General features: G+C 43.6%; 1 protein-coding gene across 1 annotated transcript in view; it reads right to left on the bottom strand.

Moving 5' to 3' along the window:
* Positions 1–16,488, bottom strand: part of ubr3 (ubiquitin protein ligase E3 component n-recognin 3) — a 466,944-nt gene that overhangs the window by 72,253 nt on the left and 378,203 nt on the right. The window contains exon 33 of the mRNA XM_038790293.1: positions 3,432–3,553. Coding sequence (XP_038646221.1) covers positions 3,432–3,553 — 122 coding nt within the window. The remainder of the gene's footprint in view (positions 1–3,431; positions 3,554–16,488) is intronic.

Genomic DNA, 16,488 nt, shown 5'->3' with positions numbered 1-16,488 from the left:
TTAATCTGATCTCGAGCTACCACCAAATTCTCTGCCCTGTCCCGCACCTGGACTATTTCCCTTGCCGCAGCACGGAGCTGAACTGCCTTCTTTCCATGCTCACAAACTGCCCCCCTTGCTCGCCTCAATTGGCGTACCGCTTTCCTGGTAGATAGTCGGTCTAAGCTCGTCTGGAGTTCCTTCCTCTTTTCCAACTGCGCTGGGTCCCTATCTTCTGCATACCTCCTGTCTACCTCCAGCATCTCATCTATTGCCCTTTGACGCTCCAACCTTTCCTCTTTGTCTAGCCTAGCCTTCAACAAGATCACCTCATCCCCCACCACTGCCTTTAAAGCCTCCCAGACAACCGCCTTTGACACCTCACCCGTGCAGTTAAAACGTACATATTCCTCGATTATTTTAAAATTTTGTCACAGAACCCTCAGTCCCCCATCTAACTTCCACCCTGGTCTCTGTACCATCCTCTTCTCCAGTACCATGTCCAACCAATGCGGAGCATGATCTGATATTGCGATTCCCGGGTACTCCGACCTGTTTACCCCAGCCAGCAGGGCCTTCCCCACCGTGAAACAGTCGATCCGCGAGTACACCTTATGGACCGTTGAGAAAAGCGAGTACTCCCGTTCCCTCAGGTGCAGAAACCGCCAAGGGTCCACCCCTCCCATTTCCACCATTCGCCAAGCCAGCGCCTTCGCCCCCCTGATGGGACCAGTGAGTGTGGCCGTGACCTGTACAATTCTGGCTCCTGCACCGAGTTCCCGTCTCCTCCCACTATCAGTTCGTGTATGTCCAAGTCAGGGATGGCCCCAAACACTGTCCCAATTGGGATCATATACACTTACCAGCGCCACTAGCATCCCCTCCACGCCCCTGTCACAATCACGTACCTATCCCCCTGATCTGCAACTACCTTTTCCATATGGACCGTACCCGTTTGCTGACCATTACCGCTACCCCCTCGAGCTCCTCCGTCAAATCCAGACTGAAACACCTGACTAACCCAGCCCTGATTAAGTCTCACTTGGTCCTTCACCCTCAGGTGAGACTCGTGCAGCATTGCTACATCTGTCTTCAAACTTTTAAGATGCGCAAGCACCCTTGACTGAGCCTCCGAGCCCCCTCACGTTCCACGTGACTATCCTAACTGGGGGTCTCTCACCCACCCCCCCTTCTTATCCACCATCATCATACCACCGGGCCCTGCGCCATGAGCCTGACCCGTCCCTTTCCATTATTAACATCAAACCCCCTCCCCGAATTTCCCCCTGCACTTTCCCTCAAGAAAATCTCCCCCAGTATCGATCCTCCCCCCACCTCACCTGCTCGCCTCGTAGGCCCATCGAAACCTGATAACCAGGCTCCAATGTCCGCAGCCCTCCTCACCTCCGTTCATTTGCCGACTTTAGTTAGTGCGGGTAGTCCCCCCTCCCTCAAAAAAGCATACTGTCCCCTCCCACCCATCCCAGAAGAAAAAGAAAAACAATCTAACGCATACAATTCAATAAAATAACATATAGCCGTTGCAAAACAAAAAAGGAGCAAAAATGCCAATCAAACCAAACAAAAACTTAAACTCTATAACAATGTGAAGTCAAGTAAGTTACAATACAGGTCAGTGAAAAGCAAGTTATAACATTTATACATTTTCCAACTTCCCAATCACCATGATCTTTCTTCCAGCTCCACTACTCACTTCTGTCCCAAGCCTTCTGCCTTCATGAACGCCTCAGCCGCCTCCACCGTTTTAAAATAAAAATCTTTGGCATTGTACGTCACCCTCAGCTTTGCCGGGTATACCATACCAAATCACAGTCCCTTGTTGTACAGTGCCGCCTTCACTCGGCTGAACTCCGCTCGTCTCTTTGCCAACTCTACCGTCAAGTCCTGGTAAATCCGAACTCTAGCAGCATCCCACTGCACATTCCACTTCTCCTTCGTCCAGTTTAACACCTTCTCCTTCACGTGGTATTTATGGAAGCAGATAATTACTGCTCTTGGTGGCTTGTTTACTTTGGGTTTCGGCCTGAACGACCGATGAGCTCGGTCCATTTCATACCGGGAGGGGTCTTCATCCTCCCCCATCAACTCCGCCAGCCTCTTAGCAAAGTAATCAGTTGGCCTTGAGCCCTCTGCCCCTTCAGGTAAGCCCACAATTCTCAGATTTTGCCACCTCGAACGGTGATCCCCATCGGCTGCAAACCAGCCCGACCCCGGCGCCTGTCCCTCAGGCCCCAACGGCCAAAAAAATCCCGACCAGCGAAACCACGGGGAAATCCCCGGAAAACACCAAAATGCCGCTGACTGGCAGGAGCCCCTCTCCAGCGCGACCATTTCGCTCGCACGTGCCACCGGAAGTACCCATTTCCCCACATTAATTGCCAGGGCTGTTCACCTATGTATCCTCTGGTGAAATCAAATATAGATTGGATAAATACTTTGCCTAAGATCTTCACTCTGTGTGTAAGCATTATCACAATTTCCAAGGTACTTACCATTGCAATTTCACTTCCCAGTTCAACTTTGTTCTCTCTGCCTTCGGGTTCTACATGGAATTTAGTAATTTCTGAATTCTAACTTTCATTTTTTCCTTTTACCGCAGGCTCTACTGTCCTCCACAATTTAACTCATTATAGCTCCTATCTTTTAATCCCTTTCCAATGTCTGAGATAATTCTTGTACATCAACCAGCATTTTCATCTCTTTACGGTCCCTTAAAAATATCCTGGACTGGGCAGCACGGTGGCACAGTGGGTAGCACTGCCGCCTCACGGCGCCGAGGTCCCAGGTTCAATCCCTGCTCTGGGTCACTGTCCGTGTGGAGTTTGCACGTTCTCCCCGTGCTTGCGTGGGTTTTGCCCTACAACCCAAAAGATGTGCAGGGTAGGTGGATTGGCCACGCTAAATTGCCCCTTAATTGGTAAAAAATGAATTGGGTACTCTAAAATTAAAAAAATATATATCCTGCACTATTAAGTGCAACTTTGTGACAGAAGTAAGTATTATTACAGTCTCAACTTTCACCTATTCTCCATTCACCCCTAGTTCAGTCATATTAAGTAGTTTGATCATCGAACACATTCCTATTTCAAATAAAAAGTCTACCCGGAGACATTAGCATCCCATTTTTACATCACAGACCTTCTACCCATTTCCATCATTTCTTGGACTTGTTTTATACACATTCATGGGTTAGGACTGAGGATGACAATTCACTGAAAAATAATTTCACCATGTGACAAGTTGTGCACCATAAAGTTGATGCACATTAATGCAAGCTGCCGTGTCTTTGAAATTCAGGGAGGCAAGACACATTTGTATAGGCCATAAACTTTTTAAAAACAAAACTATTTAAACAAATTAAAGTAGCACTCCAATTTCGAAGGGACTAAACTATCTGTTTACATTGTTGAATTTTAAATCAGTACACTGACCTTGAGTTTCCGAGAATTCTTCCAAGCAGCTCTTTCCTCTTTGCTGAATCTTACTGAAAGTGTTGCAATAGCTTGTATGTACAATAAATTGTACAACACTTTCACAATACAGGTAAAATGTTCTGTTAAACAGACAGAAAATGTTTCAAATTGTTTAAAACAAAACATTTGGGCAATGTTGTTGATGCAGAATAGTAATATAGATCGCACAATTAGGAAGTAGAAGAGACATGCCATATAATTTCACCACGGGCAAGCACCTGAGAAAGATGTATAGAATATACCTGCAGGACACATTACGTCAGTTAAAGTTATGGTGTATGTTGCTGGAATGAATCCAGAAAGCTTTCTATGAAGTACAATGCAGTATTTAGGGAGAAATATTGTGGCATTTGTGGTTCTTGAAATATGGCAAAGGTTCAAATCAAAAGATAGTAGACAAGTGGAAATGGCTTGTTTAATAGCAGGCTATGACGATTGTTGCCATTTTGGTCATACTGTACTCAAGTACTAGCCTTGATTGGTCCAGATATTGCAATAATTTCAGCATGTTGATGGCATGCTCAACTAAGACAAAATTTCATCTTTCTTGCACTTGAATTTTGAAGTAGTATCATAAACAATATCTGTACTATATATTCTCGATCAATAAGCTGCCATTAAATAATGGTGGGACTGTAATCTGGCAGAGAATGAAAAGAATCATGGAAGTTGTCAGAGTAATATAGAGTAAGACTAGCTTCATATTGATTAAATTGCAGCTGTAAGAAGTTGCTTTTTCGGTAGGGATGCCATCTGGCAGAGGGTTGGTAACTAGATTCAAGGCATTTGGCAAAATAATCAGAGGGGAGATGTGGATAATATTTTTTTGACGCTGCAAGTTATGGTGCTCTGCAGCGCACTGCCCAAAAGAGCAGAAGTAGATACTATAGTAACTATCTATGGGGAGTTGAAATGGATTGAAAAGGAAAAACTAAATGCATTGGGCTATGGGGAAAAGAGAAAGGGAGTGGGACTAACTAACTCTTTGAAAGAACTGACACAAGCTTTACGAGCTGAATGCCATTCTTTTGTGTTCTAGAAAATTGGAATTTATCAAGGCTGGAATGTCAGCAAGTAAGGTCATTTGGAATAACTGAGTTTAGAAATAACAATATCATGGATGTTTTCCATTGTAGAGAGGGTGAGTAGGTATGGATGTTAGTAATACTCCAGAAACAAAAATAAGCCATATTGACAAAGATGTAATGCATAATTTGAGGCTTGGTTCTGGGTTAAGCAGGACAACAAACTACTGCGATGCTGGAATCCGAAACAAAAACAGAAAATGCTGGACAATCTTAGCAGGTCTGACAGCATCTGTGAAAAGAGAACGGAGCTAACGATTCAAGGCTGGATGAATCTTTGTCAAAGCTATCAAATACATAGGGCTGGATTCTCCGCCCCGCTGCGCCACGTTTCTGCCCCGACCCGCCGGCGGGATTCTCCATTACACCGGCCGGTCAATGGGGTTTCCCATTGCAGGGCAGCCCCACGCCATCGGGAAACCCCCGGGCGCCAGCAAACAGAGAATCCCGCCCATAATCTGGTTCAACCCAAATGAGTGACAGTGAGGGAGCGAGGTTTGAATTAGTGGCAAGAAAACAGAGTTCATTCTAGAGCGCTAAATTAAGCCGTTACTGAGATAGCAGCCACATCATTGACTACACAAAATATGAGCTCATCGTGTAAGTGGTAACATATTAACATGGGTAGAGGTTTGATTAGCCAACATGAAACAGAGAGTCAGGATAAATGGGTCATTTTCAATTGACAAGAACCTGACCAGCCTGATGGAGGAAGTTAAAAAGGACCTAGAGGTGGGACGTACTCCCACTCTCCCTGGCAGGCAGAGTGCAGACGATCAAAATGAATGTGCTGCCGAGGTTCCTCTTCCTGTTTAGATCCATACTGATCTTCATCCCCAAGGCCTTCTTCCAAAACGTAACTTCTTAATCATGGTGTTTTTGGGTGTGTGTGTGTGTGTGTGTGTGTGTGTGTGTGTGTGTGGGGGGGTGTGGGGGTGAGAATCCGAGAGCTCCCAAACCAACATTGCAAAGGAGGAAAATCAAAGGTAGTCTGGCATTACCAAACCTGCAGTACTACCACTGGCAGCAACGGCAGAAAGAGTGAGGGGATGGGTAAACTTGCCCAATTCAGAGTGAGTGCAGATGGAGGAGGCCTCCTGTAAATGAACGACCCTCCGGGCCCTGGCTAAAGTAGCACTCCCATCCCCCTCGGCAAAATACGCATCAAGCCCAGTGGTAGCGGCTACACTGAAATTTTGGGCTGAATCAAGACAGAACTTTGGGCTGACTAGGACGTCCGCAATGGTTCCCATCTGCGGCACCCACAAATTCCCGCAGCCATGCAAGACACTATCTTTAGGAAATGGAGATGGGACGGGGGCACACTGCCAGTTAGGGACTTTTATGTAGGGCACAGATTGGCGACACTGGACGAACTGGCGGAGGAATGGGAACTACCGACAGACAGGAAATGACACTTGCAAATAGAGCACTTCCTCCGCAAAGAGACAGTAGGGTACCCCGGGGACCCGGAGACTACACTATTAGAGGACCTGATAAATACGGATAGTAAAGAAGCTGCAGACTAGCTTGCTGACCTTTCGGAATTTCTCCACTTGGAGAAGATTAAGTATGCCATCTGAGGGTCGATGGAAGGCTTCTTAAACGCATTGGGGCAGTTCGTCGGCCTGTTCCAGAACCTGTTTGAGGCCAACAACAACGAATAGATAGGGAAACGGGAAAGTTAGAAAGAAAAGGAAGAGGAAAAAGAAAAAGAAAGAGGGGGGGGGTGGGGGGACCATAGGAACACGCAACCCGGGGGAAAGAGGGGAGATGAGAAAGAGCTGGCGAGGCATAAAAGGGACAACTCGGGAGGGAGAGGGCAACCCCCCCAACCCAGTTACAGGGGAAACATGGCCGAAGCTGATGTGGGAAGAAAAGGGGGGGGGGGGGGGGAAAAGAAGGGGTAAAGAGGGGAAAGAACACACCCTCCCCCCAAACTGACCAGGGGGGGGGGACACAAAGAGGGGGTGGGTGGGAGGGGGGCAGGGAGGGTCAGGCTGGGGGGGGGGGCGAAAGGGACCATACGCCGAGCCAAATGACGGCAGACTGTATATAGGAGAATTTAAGGGACGGAAAAGACAAAACCTTTCTGGATTGTATAGCCAGCAATGTACATAATTGTTTATAATTTTTGAAAATGCCAATAAAAAGATTTCAAAAAATAAAAAATACATTTTTTTTTCGATTGACAAGCTGTAACTAGAGGAACGTTGCATGAATCAGTACTGGGGCCTCAACTATTTAGAATCTATATAAATGACTTGGATGAATGGACTAAATGTATAGTGGCTAAATATTCTGATTGCACAGGAATGGGTAAAAGATTAAGTTATAAGGAGGACATAAGTAGTCTGCAAAGGACAGATATTAAGATATTGGCAGAGTACAATGTGGGAAAATGTACACCCGTACACTTTGGCAGGAAAAGTGGAAAGCAGTATATTATTTAAATAGAGCAAAATTGCAGAACTCTGAGATACAGTTGGGTGTCCTGGTACATCTGGTTCACTAAGGTCCTTTCGAGGAGGATATCTTGCATCTTACATGCAAGTCCTGACCCACAGCAATAGGGTTCACTCTTTCCTCTGATACAGCCTAACAAGACATTCAGTTCAAGGGCAATTAGGAATGGGTAACAAATGCTGACCTTGTCAGTGATGTCTATATCCCTGAAAGAATAAAAATAAATGAACCACAAGAAGTTAGTACGCAGCTACTGTGAGTGATTAGGAAGACAGTTGGAAGGTAATCATTTATTGCAAGGGAGATAGAATATAGAAGTAGGGATGTTTTGTTATTGTTGCACACAACATTGGTGAGACTACATCTGGAGTGTGCAGGTTTGGTCTCCTTACTCAAGAAAGGATCTAATTGTATCAGCAGTTCAGAGAAGGTTCACTCTACTAATTGCTTTCCTTGGCTAGGGATTCTAGACCCAAAGGGCACAGTCTCAGAATAAGGTCCATTTAAAAGTCCATTTAAGACTCAGATGAGGAGAAATTTCTTCCCTCAAAGGGTGATTAATCTATGGAATTTTCTACCTCAAAGGGCTGTGGATGCTCAATTATTGAACATATGCAAGACAAAAATCAATAGATTTCTAGATACTAATGACGTCAGGGGATATGGGGATAGCATATCAAAGTGGTGTTGAAGTAGGTGCTCAGCTTTGATCTAACTGAATGGTGGAGCAGGTTTGATGGGCTGAATGACCACTGCTCCTGTTCCTATGATTCCTAGGATGAAGGGGTTATCTTATGAGGAAAGGATGGATAGGTTGGGCCTGTATTCATTGGAGTTTAGAAGAATGAGAGGTGATCTTATTGAAACATATATTATTCTGAGGAGACGTGACAGGATGGATGCACAAGTGGGTATTTCCTTTTGAGGGAGAGGCTAGAATTATGGGGCACCATTTAAAAATAAGAGATCTCCCACTGAAGACGTAGATAAATCTTTTTTCTCAGTCTGTGGAATCTCTTTCCCTGAGTGCAATGGAGACAGGGTCATTGAATATTTTTAAGGCTGAGCTAGGTAAATTCTTCATTGACAAGGGAGTAAAGGGGTATGGGGGGGGAAGGCAAAAAAGGAGAGCTGAAGCCACAATCAAACCAGCCATGATGCTCTCAAATGATAGAGCAGGCTTTAGGGACCAAATGGCTCACTTATGCCCCTAATCAGTATGCTTGTATCAGGAAGCCCAAACAAATGGTTTTGATCTTCCCCAGGTGCAGTTAGAAGAACAATGCAGTATATTTTCAGCACTTCATGCTGGCAGGTAGTTCCATAGCATAGAGGTTGTTGTTTGGCAGAGAGAAGTGAAAGAGGTAGATATGGCTATAGTCAGCATACATATGGAAACTGACCCTTGTGCTTGTGGGTGATACTGCTGATGAAAAGAAGGAAGGGGCCCAGAACTGATTCTTCAAGAACTCATTTTTGGATATGTGCTGACTGAATTTGCATAATATAAGGGCAGTCCCACTTTATATATAAAGCATAGGGGGATGCAAAAACATCACAGTCAGATTTCTAAAAGATTTAACTTGGTCTTCTCATTCTGAGATTGCACATACTTCCATCAGCCCACTGCTCAATTGTGTTTGGTCATCCACAGAGTGTACTTCTCCTATTTCAAATGAGAAATTATTCATATTGAACAGCATAGTGTCAATAAAAGTGGTGATCAGGTGGCTGGTGAGCATGAGAGTTAAGTAAGCTCTTTAAATATACTAATCAAGTCAAGTAGCCATAGTCCCAAATGACCATAGGCTGCTTTCCCCTTGGAGGGGGAAAGAACTGACTTCTGGTGATTTAACCTGAGGATCACTTCACCTCAGGTGAGCGACAAGGTTAAGAGGAGCCTTCATGAATAACCTCAGCCGGTACGGGAATTGAACCTATGCTGTTGGCCTCGCTCTGCATCATAAAACAGTTACCCAGCCAGCAATCAAAACCAGTACTTGGATCACCTAAAGAATGTCACATGTCTAATTAAACAGCTGAAAACATACAGACTAAGAATCCAACTTCATGGCAAGTTTGGTATATTTTGGAAATAAGAGGTTTAATACTGTGATTCCAAGGGAGGAATTAAGAGAATCGTTAGCACCATAGAATGGAGTTCAATACACAGTTTGTTCTGAACCAAAAATGGTGATTGGATAGGTTAATCATACAATTGAGATAGCACAGCAGGTTCACATTCATCAACTTGTTTAAGACTTGATCAAATCTTCACTCTGATCTTTTTTATCCATTAGCATGTTTTCTGCTTTTCACTCCAATGGAGCATCACCTGTTACCATGAATGGCTGAAACATTTTCAGAATCAGTACATGGAAAATAATATTGATATGGCTGGTCAAATTAAACTGCTGGTCAATTGTGACCCACAAGACAATGATGCTCGAGGCCTCAGCAATCATGGTGAGGGGCTGGTTTAGCTCACTCGGCTAAATCGCTGGTTTTTAAAGCAGACCAAGCAGGCCAGCAGCACGGTTCGATTCCCATACCAGCCTCCCCGGACAGGCGGCGGAACGTGGCGACTAGGGGCTTTTCACAGTAACTTCACTGAAGCCTACTCGTGACAATAAGCGATTTTCATTTCATTTAATTTCATTAAGGGTCGGGGGAGGTAGCTGGGAATCTTATTGGCAATGATCATTTGTGACCTAAAGATATTACATGCCATTTTTCAGTTCAATCCTGTACGTTATCCAGGATTACGAACGTTGGCATGAATTTCTTTATTATCTGAATGGAATGGAACATTTTAGAATCAGTGAACACAGTCTTCTTATAATACAGGAATACAGGGATGGTCATTGGTGAAGAATCTGAAGCCCCAAAGAAATCTTGTAGTGCCCTGTTAGCATTAACTGGCCCTTGACAACCCTGTATTTGCATCCCTTTGTTTGTCAGTTGTGATTCTAGTCTCTGGGGGGGGGGGGGGGGGGGGGGGGGGGGCGTAGGGTTCCTTAAGTGCATTGCTTAAACATTCATTCACATAACCTGTTCCGCTGTTTAGAATATATTTGCAATGGCAATAATACACCTAAGGGTCAAGGTAACCAGCCAGTGAGCAAAAGATGGAATTAAAGCAAATATATTTTAGCCAATAGTTAAAAAAAGCATATTATTGTTCTGGAGAAATATTTTAGTTCAAAGAACACTGTTAGTGCTTAATTTTGTGTTTTGCATTTGGGAATAAGATTTATAACCATAGTTTGGAATACAGGGTATTTATCACCATGGTCTCACTGAAAGAAATCAGCAAGGGGTAGATACTTAATCCCCTGAAAATGACTCACAGATGTCGAGCCGATCAGGCTACAAAAGAAGATGTGATGACAAGTCTGGTCAAAGGCTACAATGTAAAGTTACAATTCATGTGCAGAATCCACTCGCTAAAACTATTGCCTGGTAACCAGTTCCAGGAATCCATTTTTCTCAAATACATTATTAACTGGTCACAGAATTGAAAAATACAATGCATGTGAATGATTGTTTGTAACATTTTGAATCTCTTTGCATTATGAAAGCTGAAAAACATGCAAGAGTTTTGAGCTTTTGAGGCATACTTCACTTCTTGCTGATATTTTTGAACATTAAGAAGTTCTCAATGTTTTTCCTTTCCATTACTGGGTTTCCCCAAACAAATGTCTTCTTGTCAAAGGGGATGGGTATGCTACATCCTCAAAAGCATCTTCCAGAACAGCTTTGAAGCTAGGAAGTGTGCTAATGTGGCCAAAATGACTTTCCCTTTAATATGGCCTTACTCGGTGAGGTAGGTGGGCAGGATATACCGACCACCCCTCCGAGTGTTTTTCTGCAGCAGAGGTGACAGCACCCCTTGTCACCAGGAAACCCGTGCACAGGTGAGGGACAGGAATTTCCCGCCAGCGTGGACAGCCGGTAAATCCTGCCCTTTGTTTTCCTGTAAATAATGAAACAATTTCCTGAAATAACAAATGTGAATCATCAATGTGGAATAGTAGTTCTGTGCTCTCAAAAGAGCTAATTTTAAAGCCTCTTATAAAAAGACGGTAAGTCATTACAACGGCATAAATATGTGCAGTTAAAATCAGTTATGCATCTGCCAACAGTGACTAATATATATGAGGAGAGCCAAGCTGGCAAAATTAGATTTTAAATTATAATATTTTTTCACCTCATCTAAGTATTACCTGGCTGGGACCAAAGACATATACTTTTGTCTGCTGTTTATTATTCTAATTCAAAATAATTTTCACTGTTATCTCTGTGAACCCATTTCCTCGAAATACTCCATACCACGAATCATAAATGGGTTGTTCCTAAAAAATCTCAACAATGAATATTTGACAACACTGTGACCAAAGGAAAAATGTAGAACCAATGGGGAAAAAGATGAAAGAATAGTTCTTTCACCTCCCAGGTGTGAAACTGAAACACTCTGTGTTGACACATTTGAACAGTTTCATCCATTTCTTTTTGGAGAAATCCACAGCACACAAAGATTGACAATGTGGCAATCTTGGACAGAATAATTTTGGTTCGTATTATAAATGGAGGGAAAAATGCACAAGTAAAAACAGAAGAAACTGAGAATGCTTTTCTGAGGTTCGGTTCCAGGTACATGGCTGAACAGAGCTCATCTTTACTTCGTATCTGGCTTACATGGGAGCATTCAATGCCGGCACTAGGTATCAGCAAGCAAAAACGTCACTACTGGAGAAATTTAGCACATCATCACTCACTTTATCAAGCAGAGAAATTCATCTTAAAATATAAATGGTGGAATAGGCACTTAACCAAAAGTGTACATTATTATTATAAATAAAATATGGTTTCTAAGTAATGAAATATATTTTGTGGGGAAATTTTGCAACTGGCATGGTAGAAGCAGGTAAGACCAACTTAAGTTGCTGAAATTATGATGCGGTAGCATGGTGGTTAGCATCAATGCTTCACAGCTCCAGGGTCCCAAGTTCGATTCCCGGCTGGGTCACTGTCTGTGTGGAGTCTGCACGTCCTCCCCGTGTGTGCGTGGGTTTCCTCCGGGTGCTCCGGTTTCCTCCCACAGTCCAAAGATGTGCGGGTTAGGTGGATTGGCCATGCTAAATTGCCCGTAGTGTAAGGTTAATGGGGGGATTGTTGGGTTACGGGTATACGGGTTACGTGGGTTTAAGTAGGGTGATCATTGCTCGGCACAACATCGAGGGCCGAAGGGCCTGTTCTGTGCTGTACTGTTCTATGTTCTATATTATTAAATGGACAATGCTGAAGTTATCAAAACATCATTGTTCTCTCCATCCCACCCCGAGAGAGAAATGTCCAGGAATATTAACCTCCTAGGTCAGTCAAAGGAAAGGATAGTGCATTCCCATCTCAAAAGAAAAGCACCAGCGTGGAGATTAACAAGGGCATCATATCCCCTCTGATAGCTAGTTGCACTTTACCTTGTTTCTAACTGCTCTACATTCCCTAGCTCAACATATCTTGTTCAATGGAATAGCCTTATTTGCATGCCAAAATCTGTAACACGTTTCATTATTTTGTAGATGCGGTGTGCATATATGCCAGCATGACACATCGCTATGGCAACAAGGTCACAGGCTTGGAAGGAAGGCAGGCAGCCAGTTTATACTTCACTGCCTCCAAATTTGTTCCCTGAAACTGCTCCAGAGGTGGTGTTCATACATCCTGTGATAACTTCAAATTATAGAGGAAGGATAAAAGTGCATACTGATTTTTTTTGTTGTCATTAGCACAGTATAAAATATATTACAGTGACAGTATTGCAGCTTTTATGTTCCTCATCCTCTCTCACCCTTTCTGTTGGATCTCACTTGCTTTACCAAAAGTTTTATGCCCTGACTGATATAATCAAATCCTTACATGAAACATTGTTACAAGAGAGCATGTATACATATTTACCTAAATCGTAATGAGAATTTCAATCGCAATGGAAGTGCAATTGAATCTTAAAGATCATTGCTACTCCATTTAACTATTGCTCTACTAACAATCCCTCATTTCTAATATTGAATTCACCCTTTTCCCTTCTAATCTAAAAAGGACCTGCCGTCTAATACATCATCCTTTAACAAATATAAACTGTTGTGCACTAACATGCTCACTAAAATGATTTAATGCAATGTTTCCTCAGAGGAGCGCTCCTAATCTCATTTAACTTCTCCCTTTTCCATTTGACGACAGCAAAAAAAAACAAATTTTCAAAGTCCCCAAAATGTGAAGCAAGGTTTTAGTATTTCAAAATCAGCAGCCTTTTAGACTACCTAAATAATGTTATCCCTGAGAAGCACACATTTGCTATTGGAGCTGTCTATAAGAGCAGAAGAAATAGGAACAAGAGTAGGCTCTTCGGCGCCTTGACCCTGCTCCATCATTCAACAGGATCATGGCTGATCTGACATTCCTCACATCCACTTTCCTGCCCTTTCCCCATAGCCCTGGATTCCCTCACTGATTAGGATCTATCTATCTCAGCCTTAAGCGGAATTCTCCGTCGGTGAGATCCGTCAACCCGCCGGCAGGGCACCTACGCCTGCGGGTTTCCCGATGGCGTGGGATGGCCACAATGGGAAACTCCATTGGCCAGCTGCGGGAGAATCCTGCTGCCGGCAGGGGTGCGCCAGAAAACGCGGCTGGCAGATGGGAGAATCTGCCCCAGGACTCTGCCCCCATAGCTCTCTATGGCAAGGTGTTCCAAAGACTCGCAACCCACAGAGAAAAAAATCCTCCTCATCTCAGTCTTAAATTGGCACCCTTTATTCTGATACTATGCCCTCTGGTCCTATATGCTCCCATGAGGGGAATCATCCTTTCAGCGTTTATCCTGTAAAGCCCCTTAAGAAGCTTATTTGGTTCAATGAGATAACCTCTCATTCTTCTAAATTTCAATGAGTAGATTCCCAATCTGTTTAACCTTTGCTCATGACAGTCCAGCAATCATCCTAGTGACCCTCTCTGAACTGCCTCCAATGAAATAATATCTTGCCTTAAAAAAGGGGACCAAAACTGCTCACCAGTCGTCTCACCAGTACATAGTACAGTTATAGCAAGACTTCCCTACTCTTATACTCCAATCCCCTTGAAATAAGGGCCAACATCCCATTAGCCTTCCTGATTACCTGCCGATACATCTTTTACTCAACTGCAAGTGAGCCTTAAATTCTGAACAATTAGGGAAGAATTAACATTTCAAATATGCAGAAGTCTGAGCTCAGCAAAAATTCATTCCAATATCAATAAAGAAAACAAGAATCATATTGACGGAAACTCATATGCAAGGGTGGGAAAGAGAAAGAGTTAAAAGGCAGAGCAAAGGAAGAAGGGGCTCTAAGATGTATAACAGAAATTTTAAATGGGCACTGAAAAAGGACCAATAACGGGATACTGGATAACCAGATTCTAGGAATGCTTGATTCTGATACCGAGTGCAAGAAATGAAAAATGTCCCAATTGTGAGCACTGGAAACCCTCACCTTAAGTACAAAGATTCACCTAAATAGTTGGAAAATTTCATGGCAAAAGTATTCCTTTCTTACTATTTCACAAAAAAAGGTTGCTTAAATAACAATACGCTCTTTAATTCTCTAGTGCTATATTGTTGACAGGGACGGATGAGAATAGAAGCTCCCCACATCACATATCCGGTGCCACTCACTGATGGAGGCAGGGGTGCAGTGTGGAATGCAACATATTGGGAGGAGTGGCTGAGGGGTGGGGTGTGGGGTGACATGTGAAGGGTGGAACTGAAGGGCAACTCAGGGTCACCATGTAGCCTGTTGGATTTGGATCGGTAAGGGAATGCTCATCTTGCTAACATGGCTTGTCTTTCCCCCCGTGCAGAGATTTAAAAAAAAATTTGTTCATGGAATATGAGCATCGGTGGCTGGGCCAGCATTTATTGCCCATCCCTGAGGGCATTTAAGAGTCCGCCACATTGCTGGATCTGGAGTCACATGTAGGACGGACCAGTTAAGGACAAAAGATTTCCTTCCCTAAAGGACATTAGTGAACCAGATGGGTTTTTAACGGCAATCGACAATGGCCTCATGGCCATCTTTAGACTTTTAGTTCCAGATTTTTTTAAAAATTGAATTCAAATTTCATCATCTGCCATGGCGGGATTCAAATCCAGATCCCCAGATCATGCCTTTGGGTCTCTGGATAACTAACCTAGCGACAATACCACTACGCCACTGCCTCCCCTGAATGATTTTTTTTTTGGATTTGATTTATTCATTGTTACATGTACCGAAGTACAGTGAAAAGTATTTTCTGAGGCAAAGGAAACATACACAGCAGACAAAAAGATAGTAGATAGTTACAATGAATGCGTAAAAGTACACAGTACATGAATGAATTTCATGAATGAATAAATTTCAGCGTTGTCATGGGAGTGTCCCTTTAAGAAATCTTTTTGTCTTATCACATGGCTTCTATGATGTCATTGTGTGGGTCGAGCTGCACTGTGGCTCTGAGTTTTTACTTTCATTTTTGACTTAGTTTTTTACTTTCGTTTTGAGTTGTGAGCTGGGCTGTGGCTCTGAGCTTTACTTTCGCATTGAGTATGAACTGGTTTGTACAGCACAGGTTGAAAAAGAAGGATTCTCTCTCTCTGTATTATATCTCTCTGTTTCCAGACTGCTTGATAACCCGAAAAGAAATAACTGTTTTCTGGAAAGAATTCAAGCCTGCTGTTTTGGAAAGGACATCCAAACCAGGTCTTGTGTGCTGGGCCACACCTTTGAAAAGGGTTTTCTGGTTTATCAGATCTTGTTATTAAATTGGATCAGCTTAAGGGGGAAAGATATTAAGGGTTATACATAGAGTACTGTAGCTGTGTGGGGTATTTAAGTTGGTAGTTGATAAAAATACTTACTGTGTGTTTATTTGAAAGTTAACTAAATTCGTAGAATAAACGTTGTTTTTGATTAAAAGTGCTTAAGGCCTCTGTTGAATCACACCTGAAAGGCAGGACCTTGTGCGCTTTGCATCAAAATCAATAAACAGTTGTAGGTCAGGTGAACGCCATGATATACTTTTGAGTTTTCTAAACCCTGGCCCATAATAGAGTACAGCCAGCAATGATCGCTGTCTACCTGACCACAGCTGGCGTTACCGATGCAAAGACTGGAAGAACAGGACCTGCTCAGGAAGAACACTGCCCAAGCGGAGCCACCCCAGAAGAGCAAGGGACAGTCGGTGAGGCTCCAGTGTCTGCCGTTCAACAGGCCGAGGAAGGATGTGCGAATGAGGTGCCGCTTGAGGGCACGTGTATACCGTTGGCACCTGTCCTTTGAGGAGCTGCCGGATCATGTGTGCCACCGCCGACTCCGGCTCAACAGGCAGACCGTGCGTTACCTGTGCCAGATGGTGTGCACCTGGCACAACAGGGTTAAGGAGGAGGATAA

Source organism: Scyliorhinus canicula, chromosome 2 (assembly GCF_902713615.1).
Source record: "Scyliorhinus canicula chromosome 2, sScyCan1.1, whole genome shotgun sequence".
Taxonomy (NCBI): Eukaryota; Metazoa; Chordata; class Chondrichthyes; order Carcharhiniformes; family Scyliorhinidae; genus Scyliorhinus; species Scyliorhinus canicula.
The sequence above is the reverse complement of the archived record's forward strand: the minus strand, read 5'-3'. Positions and strand labels throughout refer to the sequence as shown.